This window comes from Cervus elaphus, chromosome 18 (genome assembly GCF_910594005.1).
Source record: "Cervus elaphus chromosome 18, mCerEla1.1, whole genome shotgun sequence".
Classification (NCBI taxonomy): domain Eukaryota; kingdom Metazoa; phylum Chordata; class Mammalia; order Artiodactyla; family Cervidae; genus Cervus; species Cervus elaphus.
The window spans coordinates 21,927,311-21,944,045 of record NC_057832.1 but is presented as its reverse complement, the minus strand read 5'-3'; the positions used below and the strand labels follow the sequence as shown (position 1 = coordinate 21,944,045).

Below are 16,735 nucleotides of genomic sequence, written 5' to 3'. Positions count from 1 at the left end.
AGAACATTTTATAGTTGAAAATGCTGTCAGAGAAGAGCCCAGCCAAGAGATAACACACTTCTGAGACTTTAATTACCTAATTAAAATTTTTTTGAGTGTGCACAGATAAATCACAGGAAAGAGGTTGAAAAGTGTATTGTGACATGAATGTACCTATCTAATTAGTGCATGGCAAAGGGGAATTTACAGTTTAAAATAACATAGTGTTCTAATATCTGATTATATGTTTATTTACTTTTATTTTGGCTACAGAGAGCAACTGAAATTACAGGAGGAAAGGAAATGGAGGAAGAAACTATTGACATTATTTTATCTCAATCGTTCAATAGGTATTAAATTAAATGAATATTATTAATAATTGGCCTTTTGTTACAGAATCCCATAGTCCGGACCATTGAGGGACTTAAAGAATTGAGGAGGAAATCAGGTATGCTTCAGAATATGAGTAGCCTTCAGTAAAATATATTTTGTTGATGGTGATAGGAAATTACAATCGTTTTAAAAACAAGACTTCTGATTTAGTATTTACCTTCACACCTGGGGCACCAGGCTGTCCCTTCAATCCATCCAGACCGTTGTGACCCTGAAAAGCAAATCCTCATTATTAAAATGCTATTCCATTACAGCAATCGGTCAACTCAAACATCTTATATCTTTGCAGTTACTGTTTCTCTAAGAATCCTGTGACTGCTTCAGTAGAATATGATGTCCCAGTGCCCCAGCCCCTGACAAACTCCCTCTGTTGCCCTAGGGAAGTCACTAAACCTCCTTCACTTGAAAGAGAAGCATAAAGAACTAGATGCTCTCTCACATACTTTCCATCATTTATAATTTTATGATCTTCAGACAGCTTTAGATACCTCTTAAGTTGCACCCATTTAATACAGTTTTCTCTATAGGATCCTCATTTCTTGGAAGCTATGACCAGACTAAAAAAAAAAAAAAAGCTACATTCCATGTTACTTTCTGGCCACCTTACTCTTTAACTCTCTCTCCACTCGGGCAAATTCCAGGAATTTGGAATCAATATGTGTTATCCAGGAGCTTAAAGGTACCTGCGGTGTTCACTAAAAGTAATCAACATTTTCTCTTTTGTGGGTAAAGAAGGCACTCACCCTAATGCCCTTGAAGCCAGGGAGTCCAGGAGTTCCAGGAAAACCACGAGCACCCTAAAAAGAAACACAGATGATAGATGACATTCTTGTTCCAAATAAAGAGATCCTGATTTCTTCCCTCCAAAGTGTTTCTTCTCATCCAAGTCCAAGCTTGGAATCAAAGACTAGCATATGTGTAAGTGCAGAGAGGTGAGTAAGATGCTATAATTTGAGTAACTAATCCTATGATACTCTTAGAACCCACAATTCAGTTGTTTACAATATGCTTACTGTCATTAATGCTACATTATTAGCATTAACAAAAACTGTATGCATTCTTAACTAGGCTCCTTTATTTGTTGGATGCCCCCAGTGAGTGTCATAAGTATGACATCTATGTTGCTACTTAGTCTGATTCTAGTTTCAGCAACTATTTTATACATGAGATACCTCTGATGTTTGGACTATATGCTGTTATAAAAAAAAAAAATCTTACCTGTGGTCCAACAACTCCTCTCTCACCAGGTCGTCCAGGTTTTCCAGGGTGACCCTAAAACAAAGCATCATAGAGAGTAAACCTTTTCTTAGTAAACTATCAGATGAATGTGGGGACATCTTGGTTTTTACAATAGGGTGAAAAAACGCATTATATAAAAATGTGGATCCAGATACATATCTAATTAACAATGATATTTCCTTTTTTTTTTCCTTTTCTCTTTTTTTTCTGCGGACACACGGCCCGGTGATATTTCCTTAAATACAAGAAAATTAATCATTATTTCATTAAAACATTATTTTCCATATGGGGAGAATTACATCAGGCATATTCAGCTTTTGGCAGAATACTTCATTTGAATCTCGAAATTCTATTTGAGGCAGGAGTATTTAAATGGCACACTTGGAAATGCTTAAGAGTAAACACTTACATCCTCACCAGCCTTGCCAGGAGGACCAGGTGGGCCACGAGCACCAGCAGGACCCTAGGAAAACAGAAGACCCCTCATGTTGTTAATGCTATATTAATAAACCTCTTGGAAAAAAAATACTTATCACACAGGGGGAGAAGTACTCACAGTCTGACCAGGTTCACCAGGCTCACCAGGAGGTCCCTGGAAACCTTGAGGGCCCTAAGAGAAACACAGTAAGTCACACTCCAAGCCTTTGATTATTCTGTCTTCTTTACCCAAGAGAGAGTGCAGGCTCCCGGTACTTACCGGGGCTCCAGAGGCACCAGGAGGGCCGCGCGGTCCCATCAGCCCCTGTGAAGGGGACAGACACAGTTAGCCCTGGAAGTCATCATGGCTTGGGGGTGGGTCAGACGGGACCAGCTCAGCACTGCCACAGCCTGTGGTGGACCAGTGAACAGAACTGGCCTGGTTTCACTTTGTTAAGTTCTTGTCCCTTGCAAGGAAGCATTTACTGACCCAAGTTTCTTCCACTGTTTCTCTGCCTTGGCGTTCACCTCTTCTCCTAACCCAAACCGTAACTTGGTTGGATGGCGCGGCCACCGGTGCCTTAAGGTCGCGTGCAGTAGGGTGTGCTGAGATCCTTCTAATGAAATGAGGCGACTCAGGCTTTGCATGGTACAGAATATACAACTACCGTGCGTTCAGCCAGTGAAGGGTTTCCATCTGGCCTTCCTTGATCATATGTCATCTCCTCATATCCTACCTAGCTAAGAAACTGGTATTGTTATTGCCACCAGGGGCACAAATTGCAAAGGATCGAAAGTCTTTCTTAATGATTAGAAGGAGCTTATAATCTTTTGTTTAATAATCTTATGTTATAATCTTTGTTATAATCTTATGGCTCCATTAAAGGCTATTGGTGGCTGCTGAAAATGTCAAACAAAAGTGGATGTAGTAAGGGGTGAAGGCAAAATAAAATTTATTGAAACATCCTACTGGAAGAATCAATTAAACGTTACTATTACTGAAAATATGGCCCAAATGGCAGCAGACTGTTCTCCCCTTGGTTCTTCACTCTGTAGCACACAGAGTCAAACCAAGTGTTGCTGGTTTGGGAGCTGCATACACCTTGTGAGCCCCCTTTGCAAAGCCCATGCAGTTTCTTCTGTAGAGGCCATGCCTCTAACGCTGAAAATATTGCACAAACAAGCCTCAGGTAATTTGTCTATGGGGACTCTGCAGTCAAGTCTGCCCCACTGTATTAATGCCCAGAGTGAAACAATACAGATTTTATTAAAAGCACATCATTTTAATAATAAGAATTATTTTTTTTTTTTGGTTTTAGAAATTGCTTCCACGTTAAAAGAAAAACTGTCACTATTCAATCAAAATAATATTTTCAGGGGTACATTAAAAAATAATTTTTCCTGACACCATGAATTTTTAATTATATTTATTCATTTTTTCCATGTATTTGCAACAATTTCATTTACATAAAAGGTAGTTTATTTTGTGGAGGCTGTTGGGTGAAGAATGATTACTCATTAATTCAGAGAAGAACCCTTTGGGGTTTTATAGTTATTGATTTTCCAACATGGAAATTTATTTTAATGCTTTATTGCTGCCTATCTTGCCTGTTTGTGAAACACATATCTGTTGATTACATATGTCTGTGAATGCCTGTCGATGTGCAAGCTTAAATTATATTTCACTGATATTTAAAAGTAAAACATAATGCTTTTTGCCCACCAGAAAGATGTTCTGAAGTCAGGGGAATCTGAAATCCTTATTAACTTTCCAGACTTATGTAGGTTTTTTTTTTTTTAATTAATGAGTTACCTTTTTTTAAGCTTCTTCTTGAGATATAGATACTGCTTTTAATGTCCAGCATAAGCTGAAATGGCTAATTTCAAATATCCAATATAAACAAAGCCAAGAGAAAATCTCTACTTCCTCATTTCAGCTATGAATGCTTTAAATTACCAGCAAAATCAGAAAATTGGAAATCATCAATTAAAGGCATACTACTTCTCAAGTGAGAGTTTTAATTTACAGAAAATATTGTCTTGCCCTTACAGTGTATTAGCTTATTGCGGACCATTAGCTACAGCAGAACATCTTTTGAAGACAGAGCACTGCGTACATTGTCCAGGTAAAATTTATATTTTAAGGACTATCTTAACTTTGGGCAGATAAATACTTTTGTTTGCAAGTAATTAATTAAAAAATCACTAAATTATGTGTGGGTATGTACTAAACTGCAGTGTTTAATCAGCTTAATGTTTTTACTTGTAGCGATTTTCCCCTCTATTTTATACATACTAGTATATATTTTGCATTTTCTTATCAGTTTTTTCTCCCTAACAAAGTCACTAATGCTTGTGAGAAGGTTTACTTGTAAAAGATAAGACTTTTATCACCATAGTCATATTCTCTCCTATACTGATTTATAATTAATCAGACTTTAGAAAGAATTTTTTATCAAAATGGATAAAAAGAAACATTTCCTATGTTATTAATTCCTTGAGAGATGGTGAGAATCTGTCACATTCACTGCTTGTATCCCTAAGGCATAATAGAGTTTGGGTTTTATTGAAGATAACTGGTAAATACTTGTTGAATGAAGTAATGTTTTATTCAAGTTACTAGATACATAAGCCATGATGTTGAATATCAGACATCTTGCCTGACTTTCTGTCATTAACCACATGTATGTCCTTGGGAAAGACCTTAAACTCTCTAAATAGAAAATGAGCTTCCTCGGTGGCTCAGATGGTAAAGAATCTACCTGCAATGCCAAGACTCAGGTTCAATCCCTGGATTGGAAAGATCCCCTGGAGAAAGGAATGGCAACCCACTCCAGGAATCTTGTCTGGAGAATTCCATGGACAGAGGAGCCTGATGGGCCCCAGTCCATTCGGTCACAAAGAATCAGACACACCTGAGTAACTAACACACACACACACACAGAAAATGAACGGGCTAGACTAGAACTTGCTGATCCTTTCTAGCAAGTTCATAGAACTTAACAGTTCTGGGTCTCTACTGGTTGCTTAAAATTCTATGCACTATTAAAGGGCATAAAAAAGTTAATCAGAGTGATCACTCTTCTAAATTAAATTGGTTTGCCTAAATTATGGTTACTATGTCCAGAGATTATTTCTTGGAAATAAATATCTGATCTATCATAAGGAGGCATGTTTGTAGAGAAAATGGAACCCCCATACCTAGGCTTAGATTTTTATAGATTTGAATATAAAAATAGCTACTGCTTTTATCTGATTTGAGTACTATTAACCTAGGTAGCTAAATAAATGGCTATGTGAACTTTAAAAATAAATTCCCTATTTAATAATTTTCTGGCTAAGATAAAAATTAGAGATAAACATACCATTGGTCCAGGGCCACCTCCTTTTCCATCAAACTGAGCAGCAAAGTTCTAGATGGGAGAAAAAGAAAAAAAAAAAAAAATATATATATATATATATAACAACTATTGGCCATATAGTTCATTTTTCTCATTCTACTTCTAAAGATTTTTCTGTTGATGTTTAAAAGGGAGCAGTATTTTTTACATCTTTCTTAATTTAGACTTCCCTACTGAGCTAAATTCTTAAAAAAATTCAAGAATTTAAAATTTAGGGCCACCCCTAGTTTGAAATAGGGAGCTTCCCTACTTTATTTTGAAACTTTTCCTGCCCTGTTAACCCTCTCACTTCAGTCCCCATTCTCTACCTGTACATTGAGGAAGAGAGCTTTCTAAACTTTAAAAGTCACTGGGGGCCCCTGATAAATTAAGCAGAAACCAAGAGAACAACTTTGCATTTCCACCTGTTGCCCTGTTCCTCCGGAACTACACAAAACGACTAAGGGATCTTTTTCTTGCTGTAGTTTCAAAAAGAGTATAAAGAGTATTCAAGTTTAGAGGAAAATTAAATTAAAATGCCCCTTGGAAGATTAAACTTTTAAAAATAGTTCACCAGTAATAGCTTTACTGTTAAAGATCTCTCTTATAGTGGTAGATCTATTAAAGAAGGTGCTTTTTAATGCACTCAGTAGATAAGCAATCATAATAAGATCTTTGGGGGAGAAAGGTCTTATTTTACTGGCATATAGTTGGGCATTAGAATCAGGCTTCTGATTCATAGTGCTAACCAATTAAGCAAATATGTTTTCCTTCCTGCAGTGAGGCCATTTGGCGCTCATACCATTGTTAAAGCATAAAGCTAAAAGAAGATATTAATGAAAAAGGGAAATGTACTTTTCTCAAATTAGTTTCAAGCAAATTAAACCCAAAACGGCTTTGAATGTTGGTTCTGCAGACTTCAAGCCAAGGAGAATAAAAAGAGTGGGATGTTTGTGAAATTGCTTAAGATCAAGGATTTCATTTATAATTCAATCTAATCAAACTTTTTAATAATGCAACCCCTCTTATTTGTGCCCCACTGATAAAAGATATTAAATTCCCAAATTAAATAACGGTCGCGAGGGCTGCAGCTACCTTCAGTGAACACAAAGACCTGTCCTGTAATTGACACGGGCTCACAAAGAGATCTGGCAAAGCAGAATCTTGAATGAAGAAACCAAAGAAATGAAATAAAATACTATACTAATATCAAAATACCAGACTCTTCCTCAAAACCACTAAAAATAAATTCCCCAATGCGCCTTCTTCCAACACAGGTATAAGAAACTGGAGTTAACGGTACTTAAAGACACCTTACCCCGCCAAGACCAGGGGGGCCGGGAGGGCCAGGGGGACCAGGAGGGCCTGGGATGCCGTCATCACCATCTCTGCCTGGTGGGCCTGGTGGACCCTGTGATGGAAAAAGTGAGTTATGTCAGGGTAGACAGACTTCACGGAGACCTGTACTTCAAAAAGGAGCCCTCAGGATCCGTGTGATAAGATCAGAAGTTGGTCAGAAGGTACAAGGGGTGTGGAAGTTTAAAATGACACATTTGTCACTATTGACATGGGTCTGTTTTAGAAGGAGGTTTAGTAGCTGGTGTCCAAAGAAGACACAAGACAGGATAGTTCCTCTTGGAAGAGGACTATGTCAGCCCTTTGATACTGAATCATAAAGGAGCTCCAGTATTCAAATAAAGCTAAAACTTATAGCTATAAATTCATATGGTTAACAGTGCACAGTGATATACTATGTATATTGACTGTCAATTTCTGATTGATGAATTTACTCAATTATTTTAGCATGTTGTGTGTGAAAAGTAGATGAATCGATATGATAATTAATAGTCATTTTATCACAGCATAGAAAATCCTGCAGTTTTCCTACCATTAATACTATTTATGTTGTTAAAGTAATTTACTGACATAATCCTACCTATAATAAATTGCTTGAATGGACTACATTTACATCTGCACTTCTCAATGGATACAAGGTATGGGTATTTATATATTGATGAAAGTGTCATATAGTGAAAAACCACGTGATTACACATACCACATAAATAGAGGAAGGAGATCTAAGAACACCATGAATAAAATGCAAGCCTAACTTATACATTTGTTAATGTAAACAGAAACATGTTGTTGACTGCTGGTTCACTATTATATTCAGCTTCCATAAGAGATCTTACTTGAAAGGTAAACAAAGCATGTTGGAAAAGGGGGGTCATGTGGTGGTGGGTAGGTATATCTCCCTTATGTACGTGTTGGACATGTCAACTTAAAACAAAGAAAGATAGACCATGCAAAGGATATGGCTGTCTCTAATAGGTTTGCTTTCTTAAAGGATAATCTTGACCTAAAAATAATATTGATTATATGGAATAATGCTCATTCACTTTCTGTAAGGCATTATCTGCTTAAAAGGAAGGCAATTATCTGGATACACAATATTTTTATAAACTGTCAGACTCCTGTAGTTTCTAATATGTAGTTATTAAAATATGGGCCAAAGCCCTTTAATAGTTAAAAAATTACACACCCTTTCTCCGCGTGGTCCTCTATCTCCACTTGGGCCCTATAAGGAAGATACAAACAGCACAATAATAAATGTCTAAGCAATTTCCAGTGAATGAGCAAAGCATTCTTGATAATGATTAATCAGGAGGCTGGTCTAACCATAATGTTATTAGGTAGTAGCTATAAAAATAGCACAATACGATAGATAAAAGTATTTTGTTTTTATTATAATTACATGTCATTTTATTTTACACTGGGAGATTGGAGGCTATAGTCTCCAGCATTAGGGCCAATATCATAACCACTATTTTTAGACAGATAATTTCTGTGGGTAAGTTATCATTTTGTAACATCAATAATAGCATGTTTATATTGTCAAAGCTCTTTAAAATAAACTTTTGTCTACTACGTGTAATTAATAAAATACTCAGTTCATCTCTAGAACAAAAGTAAATCTTTTCTTTTCCTTTAGTATGTAAGTCACCAGTTGTATAATATAAATATAATTAGAGATGACTCTGGAAGATAATCAAGCTTTGCTATCTTACATATCAAAGCTACTTCATTTTATGGTTTAGCTAATGCATATTCATATGCACAAAATCTTGACAAGGTATTTTCCTTCTGTAGTGTACCATAAATTTAGTTAAACTCTGTTATCTCTGATCATTTCAGATACAGAGAAGTATTGGATTCTTACCTTTCTTGCAGTTGCCTAGAAGAGAATAAGTAAAAGATTATTATGAGGAAAATTGTATAAATTTTAAAATGGCTCCCATTTCCATGTAGTATACAAATATACTTACAAATTATACATACTGCACATTACTATTATCTTAATATTTCAAAGTACAATTTACATTTTATCAATAAAAAATATATACAGGTCTCAGATATATACTTATCTATAATTATACCTCAAATTCAGTTCATGGCTAAGAATTTGCTCATAATAATCTTGCAGATGACTCCAGGGGGTGACAAAATTCTCTAGCTTGATGAAGTCGAGCTCCGAGGAAGCTGGTGCTAACGCCCAACCTTCCACTGAATTATTTATTCTTCTTTTCTTATGGGTGTAGGTTTTAGGGTGGCCTTATTCAGTAGCCCCGCCCATTTTGGAAACTGGGGTGGGTACTTCCCGAGGCAACCAGAAAGGTTGGACTACCTTAACTCTTGATTTTTTTGGAAATTGAGGTTGGTCAATACCAATACAGCTTCCTTTTCCTTCCCCAGAGACGATTACTGTGGCCAAGGCAATCAAAGTCTAAAATAAAAAATTCTAAAAATAATTTTACTCACCTCTTGTAAGGCTATAGAGAAAAGGGGAAAAAAGAAATAATTATTAGTATTATTTCACTGATCACCAGCAGCGATTAACAGATGAGTATACTTGTCTATAAAACTGACTTACCTAATTAAAGGACCAGTTGTATTTTTTATTAAAGATATTCTAATGACTTGGAAATCAGGCAGGTCAAAATGATGGCAGGGATCAACAGGACCATTTGTTTTAAATATTAATATGTAAATATATTTTGAATTAAATTGTTAATTATTTACTATTTTATAAATGCTGCGAAACATTGATGTGTCTAACGGATACGTGTAATGTTTAGTAATTATGATGGTAAATTGCACAGTGGCTCACTGAACGTGAGCAAATCCACTAGACTGATGAGGAATAATTTGTAGTTTAGATAACTTTTGATACTTAGAAATTTAAAGGGGGGGAAATTTAGGAAATTATATTACCTAAAGCAGATTTTACTTTTTTATATAACATTAACATTACAGTGTTTGTAGCATTCTTAATGTCCTTTTTCAAAAGGCCTAATTTGTGAATTAGTCACCATGAAAATGGATTCATTTGGACATCTGAAGTTTTGCTTTAAATAGGTTCACTTAAATTAGGTAAGGTCATTTTACCAACATAAATCACTTTTGGCCCTGAGAAAGAATTGCTCTGTATAAATGGAAAAACTGCATTAAAGATCTAGAAAAATGATGGGAAAAATACACCAAAGTAGTAACCTCCCCCTTTGCCATAATTGCTGTAAGTTCTTAAAGGCTGAATTCCGCTCCTACAGTATAAAAATTACAGGCTAACACAGGATACAAATGTGGCCAAGCTGGCAACAAAATGAATCACCCCCAAAATTGCTTTAATTAGGTGGCCAAGAAGTGTGTCATTTGGAGTGAGAACATCTGTTGTAGCAGTCACAATTCAGGAGGGTGGACCACATCCAGCCCTGATATTTAAGGGCAATTTATGAGAATTACTTTTAAATTAGGAAAATGATATGTTTACTTCATTGTGTTCATCAGTAGGAAGAATAATTATGCCTGGGCTTGATTAACGGAAGTCCTCATGGTTTTGGAAATTTGCCTTCTAATTATTCAGACTGAGCCATTTTGAAGAATGTGTGTTGGGTAACTTTTATTCAGACTGGGGTTGGATATTGATCAGAAGTTGAATTGTCCTTTGTACCTTCAAGCTTCCCTAGGTCTATTTTCATCTTTAGGAGAGGACCCTTTCCCCCACCACCCTCAGATCTCATAAAAAAAATGAGCCTGGTAACGTGAATTTGTTCAATGCAATTATTCCTTAGTATTCACAGTGAGTATACTAAAAGTGGATGGAGGAAGAAAACACACACACAAATGCATCAGTAATGATGCAATGGTAGACACCGTGGCATATGGGTGGAGCCAAGTTTTAGAGTGTTGGGTGTGGCCAGATACCCAATCTGGTCATGAAACCTACAGCTGGAAAGCAGCCTTGGAGTCCATCCACTTTCTATCCTGTGGTTTAGAAAAGGCTCAGTTTGACTTGCCCACAGTCACATGATAAATTATTGGCAGAGTCATGGGAAAAACTCGGGTCTCTTGAGACCCAGATCAGTGTTGATAATTTCCCAACTTGCTAAGTTCAGAATGCCTGTCACTGGGAACATGTTGAAAAGATAACTCTCAGGCTCAACAAAAGGCAGGGCAGATTTTAGCTAAATCATGTTACCATTTCCATGATCAGGTAATGAAATGAGAAGCTAATTACATTTCAGAAAGTATCCATTTTCCTTGCCGGGAAACACTGACTAGCTTCTGGGATTGGGTTCAAGGAGAAATGCAGACATTCTCCGTATAACCCTGTGGAGTCTTTAAATGGGGATTCCATGAGCCTTAAGCCCTGGTCCCCTGTGCTCTCCTTGTCCTCCCTCCAGAGGGCGCTTCATGGTCACCATCATCCAGACCAGTCTTAGAACACCCAGAAAAGTCTTTAGGGCGTGAGTTTTTTTTTTTTTTTTTTTTAATAACTTAATTAAAAGGTTTTCTAAACCAGGCCTCAGGTTTCACAGAGGTGGGCATCAGTGCAGTTATGGGGCCTTTTAGGTGGAGGCCTTTGGCTCCCTCGGTCATGTCAGATAATATCTCATCCTTAAAGAAAAAGATTCTCTGCTCCCTTTGAGCTTCAGTAACTGGAGGATCCAGATGAGGATCACAGCCTCACTCCGAGTTAAGAGAAAAGTTCCCTAACTTTCGGCGAGAGTCGGGAGCCTCTTTTGATTTTCATTTCTACAGTATTTTCCACGTTTCTCCTATATGCCAGCGTTTCTCCACATGCCAGAGAGCCTGCCCTCCTAGCAGTACCTGGAACTTGGCGAGGTTTTCCATTTCAGACCAGGTTTTCCTGCCCACCCCTCTAACCTCTTCCCCAGGCTGCCCGAAACAAGCTGAAGGCACTTACATTGGCATGTTGCTAGGCAGGAAGTTACTGCAAGCAGCAACAAAGTCCGCGTATCCACAAAGCTGAGCATGTCTACCACTCAGACATGCAGACTCCTTGTGTCGCAGAGCCCCTGGGTCACCGGCGGAGGTATCACCTGGCGGGCGCAGGCATGCAGTCGTGGCCAGTACCTCCAACTTAGCCGAAACCTCCTGCCGCCTTGGTGCTAAAATAATAAAGCCCGGATCTGCCCTATTTATACGGCCCAAGTTTCTCCGGCCCGAGGGTGCCTCCAAAAGCGCTTCCACCAATGGGAGGGCTGGGGCTGGGGGCCCGGGCAGCCACAGCTGGGAGGAGACTGCGGGGGCGCCGAGGAGGGAGCGCAGCGGGGGGAGGGACGTGGCCACGGGGCTGGCTTCTTAAATTGGTTCCATTCTTTTTGAGGACGTGGACACTTTTGAGGCTTTCGAGGGGAAACTCTGACTCGCTGTCTGCATACCTCCGCCCTCCCCATCCCCCGCCCCGGCCTTCCTCCCTCCCCCCAACCCCCCGCCCTTTCCAAGTTTGGAAACACTTATGGACACGTCGGAGGGCTCTGCTGCCACCGACGTGGGCAGAGTCTGCAGCTCTCGGGGGCAGCCCGGCAGCTGGAGAAGGGACGGGAGCCCAGAGATCAAAGCGGGAGCTGTCCAGCCCGGCCTGCCTTGTGCCCTGCGGGCCACCGGCAGGGTGGAGGGCCCAGGGGGCAGAGGACCCGGAGCGGGTCCGACAGCGTGGCGCAGCTGGAGGCCGCCCTCCTTCCGCCCCCTCCAGCCTGCCCCTCACCCCCGCCCCGCTTTTCTCCAACTCTGGGGCGTGTGTGCGCCCACTTTTTCAGAAGTAACGCTCCCTCTCTCTTCTGGCTGCGGGAAGGGATGAGAGGGGGGTTCCGTCTGTTGGAGGGTGGACTTGGAGTCCCGAGGAGACCCCCTGTCGGGAAGGGAGAGATGCGCGCTAGTGGCGGCGTGGGCTCCCGCAAGGGGAGGGTGGGCTTTGCCAGCAGACCAGATCGACCAAGTCATCGGAGAAATCCTAGCCCCTCGGGCTGCCCTCTGCTGAGGCTGATCCTAAACCGAGGCTTTGGGGATCATCCGACGCTGCGAAGTGATTGTAACTGACCGACCTGGGCTCCTCTCACTCGCAGTCTCTTCCCGAGGTTCAGGGAAAGTCCACCCTCTCCCTTTCAGGTTTCCAGTCTCCCCCTCCTCTTCTCCACAGACTCCTTGTCTGCATTTACCGGCTCCATCCCAGCCCAAACTCAGAGTCCCCCAAACCCACGCCATCCCTCTTCCCCTCTGCCCATTCACTGACCCCACTCTGAACAGGAAACGCCCAGGCACCTCCCAGCTCCTCTCCACACCTTGGAGAAAAGGCCTAGGCCATCTAGAGGGACTTCTAATTTGAGTTTGGGATATAGGCTGCCTGCTCTGGGAACACCTCAAGCAAAGCTCCCACCGGCCTGGATGTTAGCTCTCCCCCACACCCAATCCCCTTCTCCCACTGGGAGAGGAGGAGCTGGGACCTTGACCCTGAAGCACTGGAAGTAAGACACCGGAACTCCTGAGAATCCAGAATAGTGAGTGCAGTCAACGTCAGCAGATGGCCCTTTCCCCAGCCCTTGTGAGATTCATTTCAGGCCCAGAGGACAGGCCATTGGTCTGGGGCTGCGTCCCTGCTTGCTCAGCACCCCCAACGAGACAACCATTCTCTCCCAGAAGGTAGCACAAAAGGGGCATCTTTAGGTCGGTTCTGTCTCCACCAAACAGAAATGAGTAGGCTGTGGTTCCTTTCTAATCTTTTTTCCTTTCTTCCCCCCCATCTCTTCTCTCCTTCCTCCACTACTATAAAGAGGGATTTCTGCCTAAGTTAACTCTATCAGCAGCTGCTATAAAATAAACTTTTCTTAAACTAGTTGCTTCCTCTAAACTTAAAAAGTTAGTGGAAATAAAGGAGAAAAATCCCAAAACTAAAACAAAAACAAAAACAAAAACCTCTTATTCTAATTAAGAAGAGCACTGACTTGGGAGATAACTTTAGAAGACTTTTGAAATCGCAGTAACGCTTTGGGAAATGTGATTATAATTTACCTTTTAGCATAACAAAATTCTCGGCAAGTTTTGGAGAATTCGAGAAATTCGAGCACACGTTTATAAACTAAAGGAAAAATCTCTCTGCAGAGTAAACTGATAACTGGAAAAGCATTCCTGGAACCTGATGCAAATAGCTGAGGCTGCCGGGCTCCCGCCCTGTTGATGTGGCAGGGTTTGAAGCTGGCAGTCGTCAGCCATTTGGTGGGAGGCCCTGGATCCAGAGGAAACAATGAAAATGGAGAAAACTGAAAGGGAATTTTTTAAGAGGGAGACATTTTTGTTCCAGCAGTTTTTTACACATTATTTTGACCTTCTCTTTCTTGCCACTTAGTGACGAATATAGTTAATTAAATGTTTGTGTTATTGGAGGAGTTCTTTAATGCTTACAGATGGAAGCATTTGTAATCTAAACGGATTTGTAATCTAAATAGATCTCTGTTAACTATTTTGTGCCTCCAAACAAAGTGAGAATCTTTTGAATGAACGGGGGTGGGTGGGTGGGGGGTGGGACTGGGGAAAAAACTGACCCAAAGCCTAAACTGAGTGTCTTGAAGATGGCTGTGATGATGTGGGTGAGTGAAGGGGAAGCCTTGGTGACTGGGTGGGGGGATTGGAGACCCAGCAGGAGGAAAAAAGAGTAAGAGAGTAAAGCAGGGTAGAGGCAGAGAGTGGAGGAGGGGAGAGAAAAAAGAAAGGAGCTAGATACCAAAGACCTCTAAATTTTGCTATTAGGCAGTTAACACCTGGATTCCTGTTCCTAAATTGTTCTCCATCGAAAACAAGATGATCACTTCAGCTCCCTACAACTCTCAGTTTACAAACCGGGCCACACCATAAAGTTTGGCAAGAGGGGGGTCAAGAGACCCACTGATTTAAAAAATGCAGAGCAGACCAGAAGGGTAGGATGCGGGGAATGGAGGGAGGTGGTAGATGGGTAATCATGGCTGGTCCTGTTGTATGGCAGAAACCAACACAACATTGTAAAGCAATTTTCTTCTAATTAAAACATGATTTTAAAAACATGCAAAAGAAAAAATGTAGAACAGCCTGATAAGACCATGCTGTCTTATGCTTTTATTCCTTTCTTTCCTTTGATCAAGCTTCAAACTGACATCGCCTTTCAAACATATCTGAGGATCCACTCTGTGGAAAGCACCAATACTACACTATCTTATTCTATTTCTAGGGAGGATGGTCTTTTGCTAAGAAGGTGTTAGCTGATCATTAAGGTGGTAGCTGAAGAGGTTTGAGGACTGACTTCTCTCTGTGATGTTTGTTTGGAAGACATGGAGATTCCTGCCCTACATCTTATCAATTGGAACATTTGGTTATTTACATAGGACCAGAGGAGGATTCACTGAAATACTGTTTAGTACTGGAACCAGGCATTGTGCTAACTGGTGGGTGCAGAACACGGTCACTGCCCTCAGGGGCCATGACATCTGTTGGAGATTAAGAGACGGGTGCAGGGACCACTGTGATGGGGAAGCAGAGGGTGCTTCCAAGTGTTTATGGGGGATCACATCAACACCTAATCTAGATTTAGGTGGTGGTTGTTCAGTTGCTCAGTCATGTCTGATTCTTTGCCACCCATGGACTGCAGCATGCCAGGCTTCCCTGTCCTTCACTATCTCCGGGCTTTTGCTCAAACTCACGTCCATCGAGTCAGTGATGCCATCCAACCATCTCATCCATCTCGATCTTCTGTTGTCCCCTTCTTCTCCTGCCCTCAGTCTCCCCCAGAGTCAGATTTAGGTGGGTGAGATCAAAGAGGGCTTCTTGGAGGATGCAAGAAGCTCAAGCCTTAAATATGAATAGGGTCAGAAGAGATGAGGGAGAGACCCAGTCACAGAGGGATTAGTAAATTAGGCAGTTCTGAGGAATGGAAGCCTCTCAGCACAGTGGGTTTGTGAAGGGGGAGAGAGCAGAGGAAGGAGCTGGAAGTGAGACTGGTGGATTCAGCAGGAACTCGGTCAGAAAGCACCCTCTGAGCTGTGTTCTGGTGTTTGTGTTTTCTCGACTATGCTATGGAGAGGGTTGGGATGATTTTAAGCAGAAAATGTGTATTTAGAGAGTGCTTTTAAGAAAGATGATTGTGGCTACAGTGTAGGGAAATGATTAGAATGAGAACTCAGTGGAGACAAAGAAACCAGTTGGGAGGCTGCAGGAGGAGTTCTGAAGGATAACTATGGTGGCCTAGGGTCCGGCTGGTAGAGCTGGAGAGAAGTTGGCAGACTTTGTAAACATTTTGGAGTAGAAGAAAAAGACTGATGTCTGGTCGTGGGTAGTAAGGGAGAAGGACTTGGGGAGCATCAGATTTCTTGCCTGTGCAACTGACTGCCTTGGAGGTACCACCCCTTGAGCAGGGAAACATTTGAGGGGGAAGACTCGGAGTGAAGGAGGGGGAAGATAAAGAGGTCAAGTCTGGGTGTGTTCAGTTTTAGGTGATTATGTCCTATCCACAATGGTGGATAGGTCTCATAGTGGGTTAGATATTTAGGCCTGACATCCAAAACTTGTACATGGCCTAGACTGATGAATAAGGGAGTCAGCAGATTACTGATGTCACAGGAGTGGATGAAATCCCCCAGGTTGTACATGCCAATGGAAGTTGACATCAATAAAACCTAGGGCAAAAGCTTGAAGAGCTCCAACATGTAAGCAGCCAACAGTAGAAGAGGAAAATCCATACAGGTGACTGAGAAGGAACACCCACACAGGATGGAAGAAAACCATAGTGTCTCCATCACAGAAGGAAAGGAAGCAGGTTGTTTGGGGGAGGAGAGCAAGAAAGGTCAAGTAAGGCTAGAAAGACAACAAATTAACAAATTGGAGATCACTGGTGTCCTTGGTGAGGGTGGTTCCAATGGAATGAAATCCTACTGAGAGAATGTGGAAGAATGAAATAAACACGTCTAGAGGGGAATTTATGTTACATCAGGAGTATAAAAGAG

General features: G+C 40.9%; 1 protein-coding gene across 2 annotated transcripts in view; it reads right to left on the bottom strand.

Annotated features, from left to right (window-relative positions):
- COL1A2 (collagen type I alpha 2 chain) overlaps positions 1–12,231 on the bottom strand; it is a 37,225-nt gene extending 24,994 nt beyond the window's left edge. Inside the window, exons 1-12 of one of the 2 annotated variants that reach the window (XM_043872245.1) lie at positions 11,674–12,231; positions 9,228–9,238; positions 8,629–8,643; positions 7,951–7,986; positions 6,727–6,819; positions 5,394–5,441; positions 2,309–2,353; positions 2,168–2,221; positions 2,021–2,074; positions 1,591–1,644; positions 1,116–1,169; positions 530–583 (exon numbers count right to left, since the gene is read on the bottom strand). In XM_043872245.1, coding sequence (XP_043728180.1) covers positions 530–583; positions 1,116–1,169; positions 1,591–1,644; positions 2,021–2,074; positions 2,168–2,221; positions 2,309–2,353; positions 5,394–5,441; positions 6,727–6,819; positions 7,951–7,986; positions 8,629–8,643; positions 9,228–9,238; positions 11,674–11,743 — 588 coding nt within the window. In that variant the 5' untranslated portion in view covers positions 11,744–12,231. The remainder of the gene's footprint in view (positions 1–529; positions 584–1,115; positions 1,170–1,590; positions 1,645–2,020; positions 2,075–2,167; positions 2,222–2,308; positions 2,354–5,393; positions 5,442–6,726; positions 6,820–7,950; positions 7,987–8,628; positions 8,644–9,227; positions 9,239–11,673) is intronic. The other variant, XM_043872246.1, reaches the window with a different exon arrangement.
- Between the last annotated feature and the right edge of the window lie 4,504 nt (positions 12,232–16,735).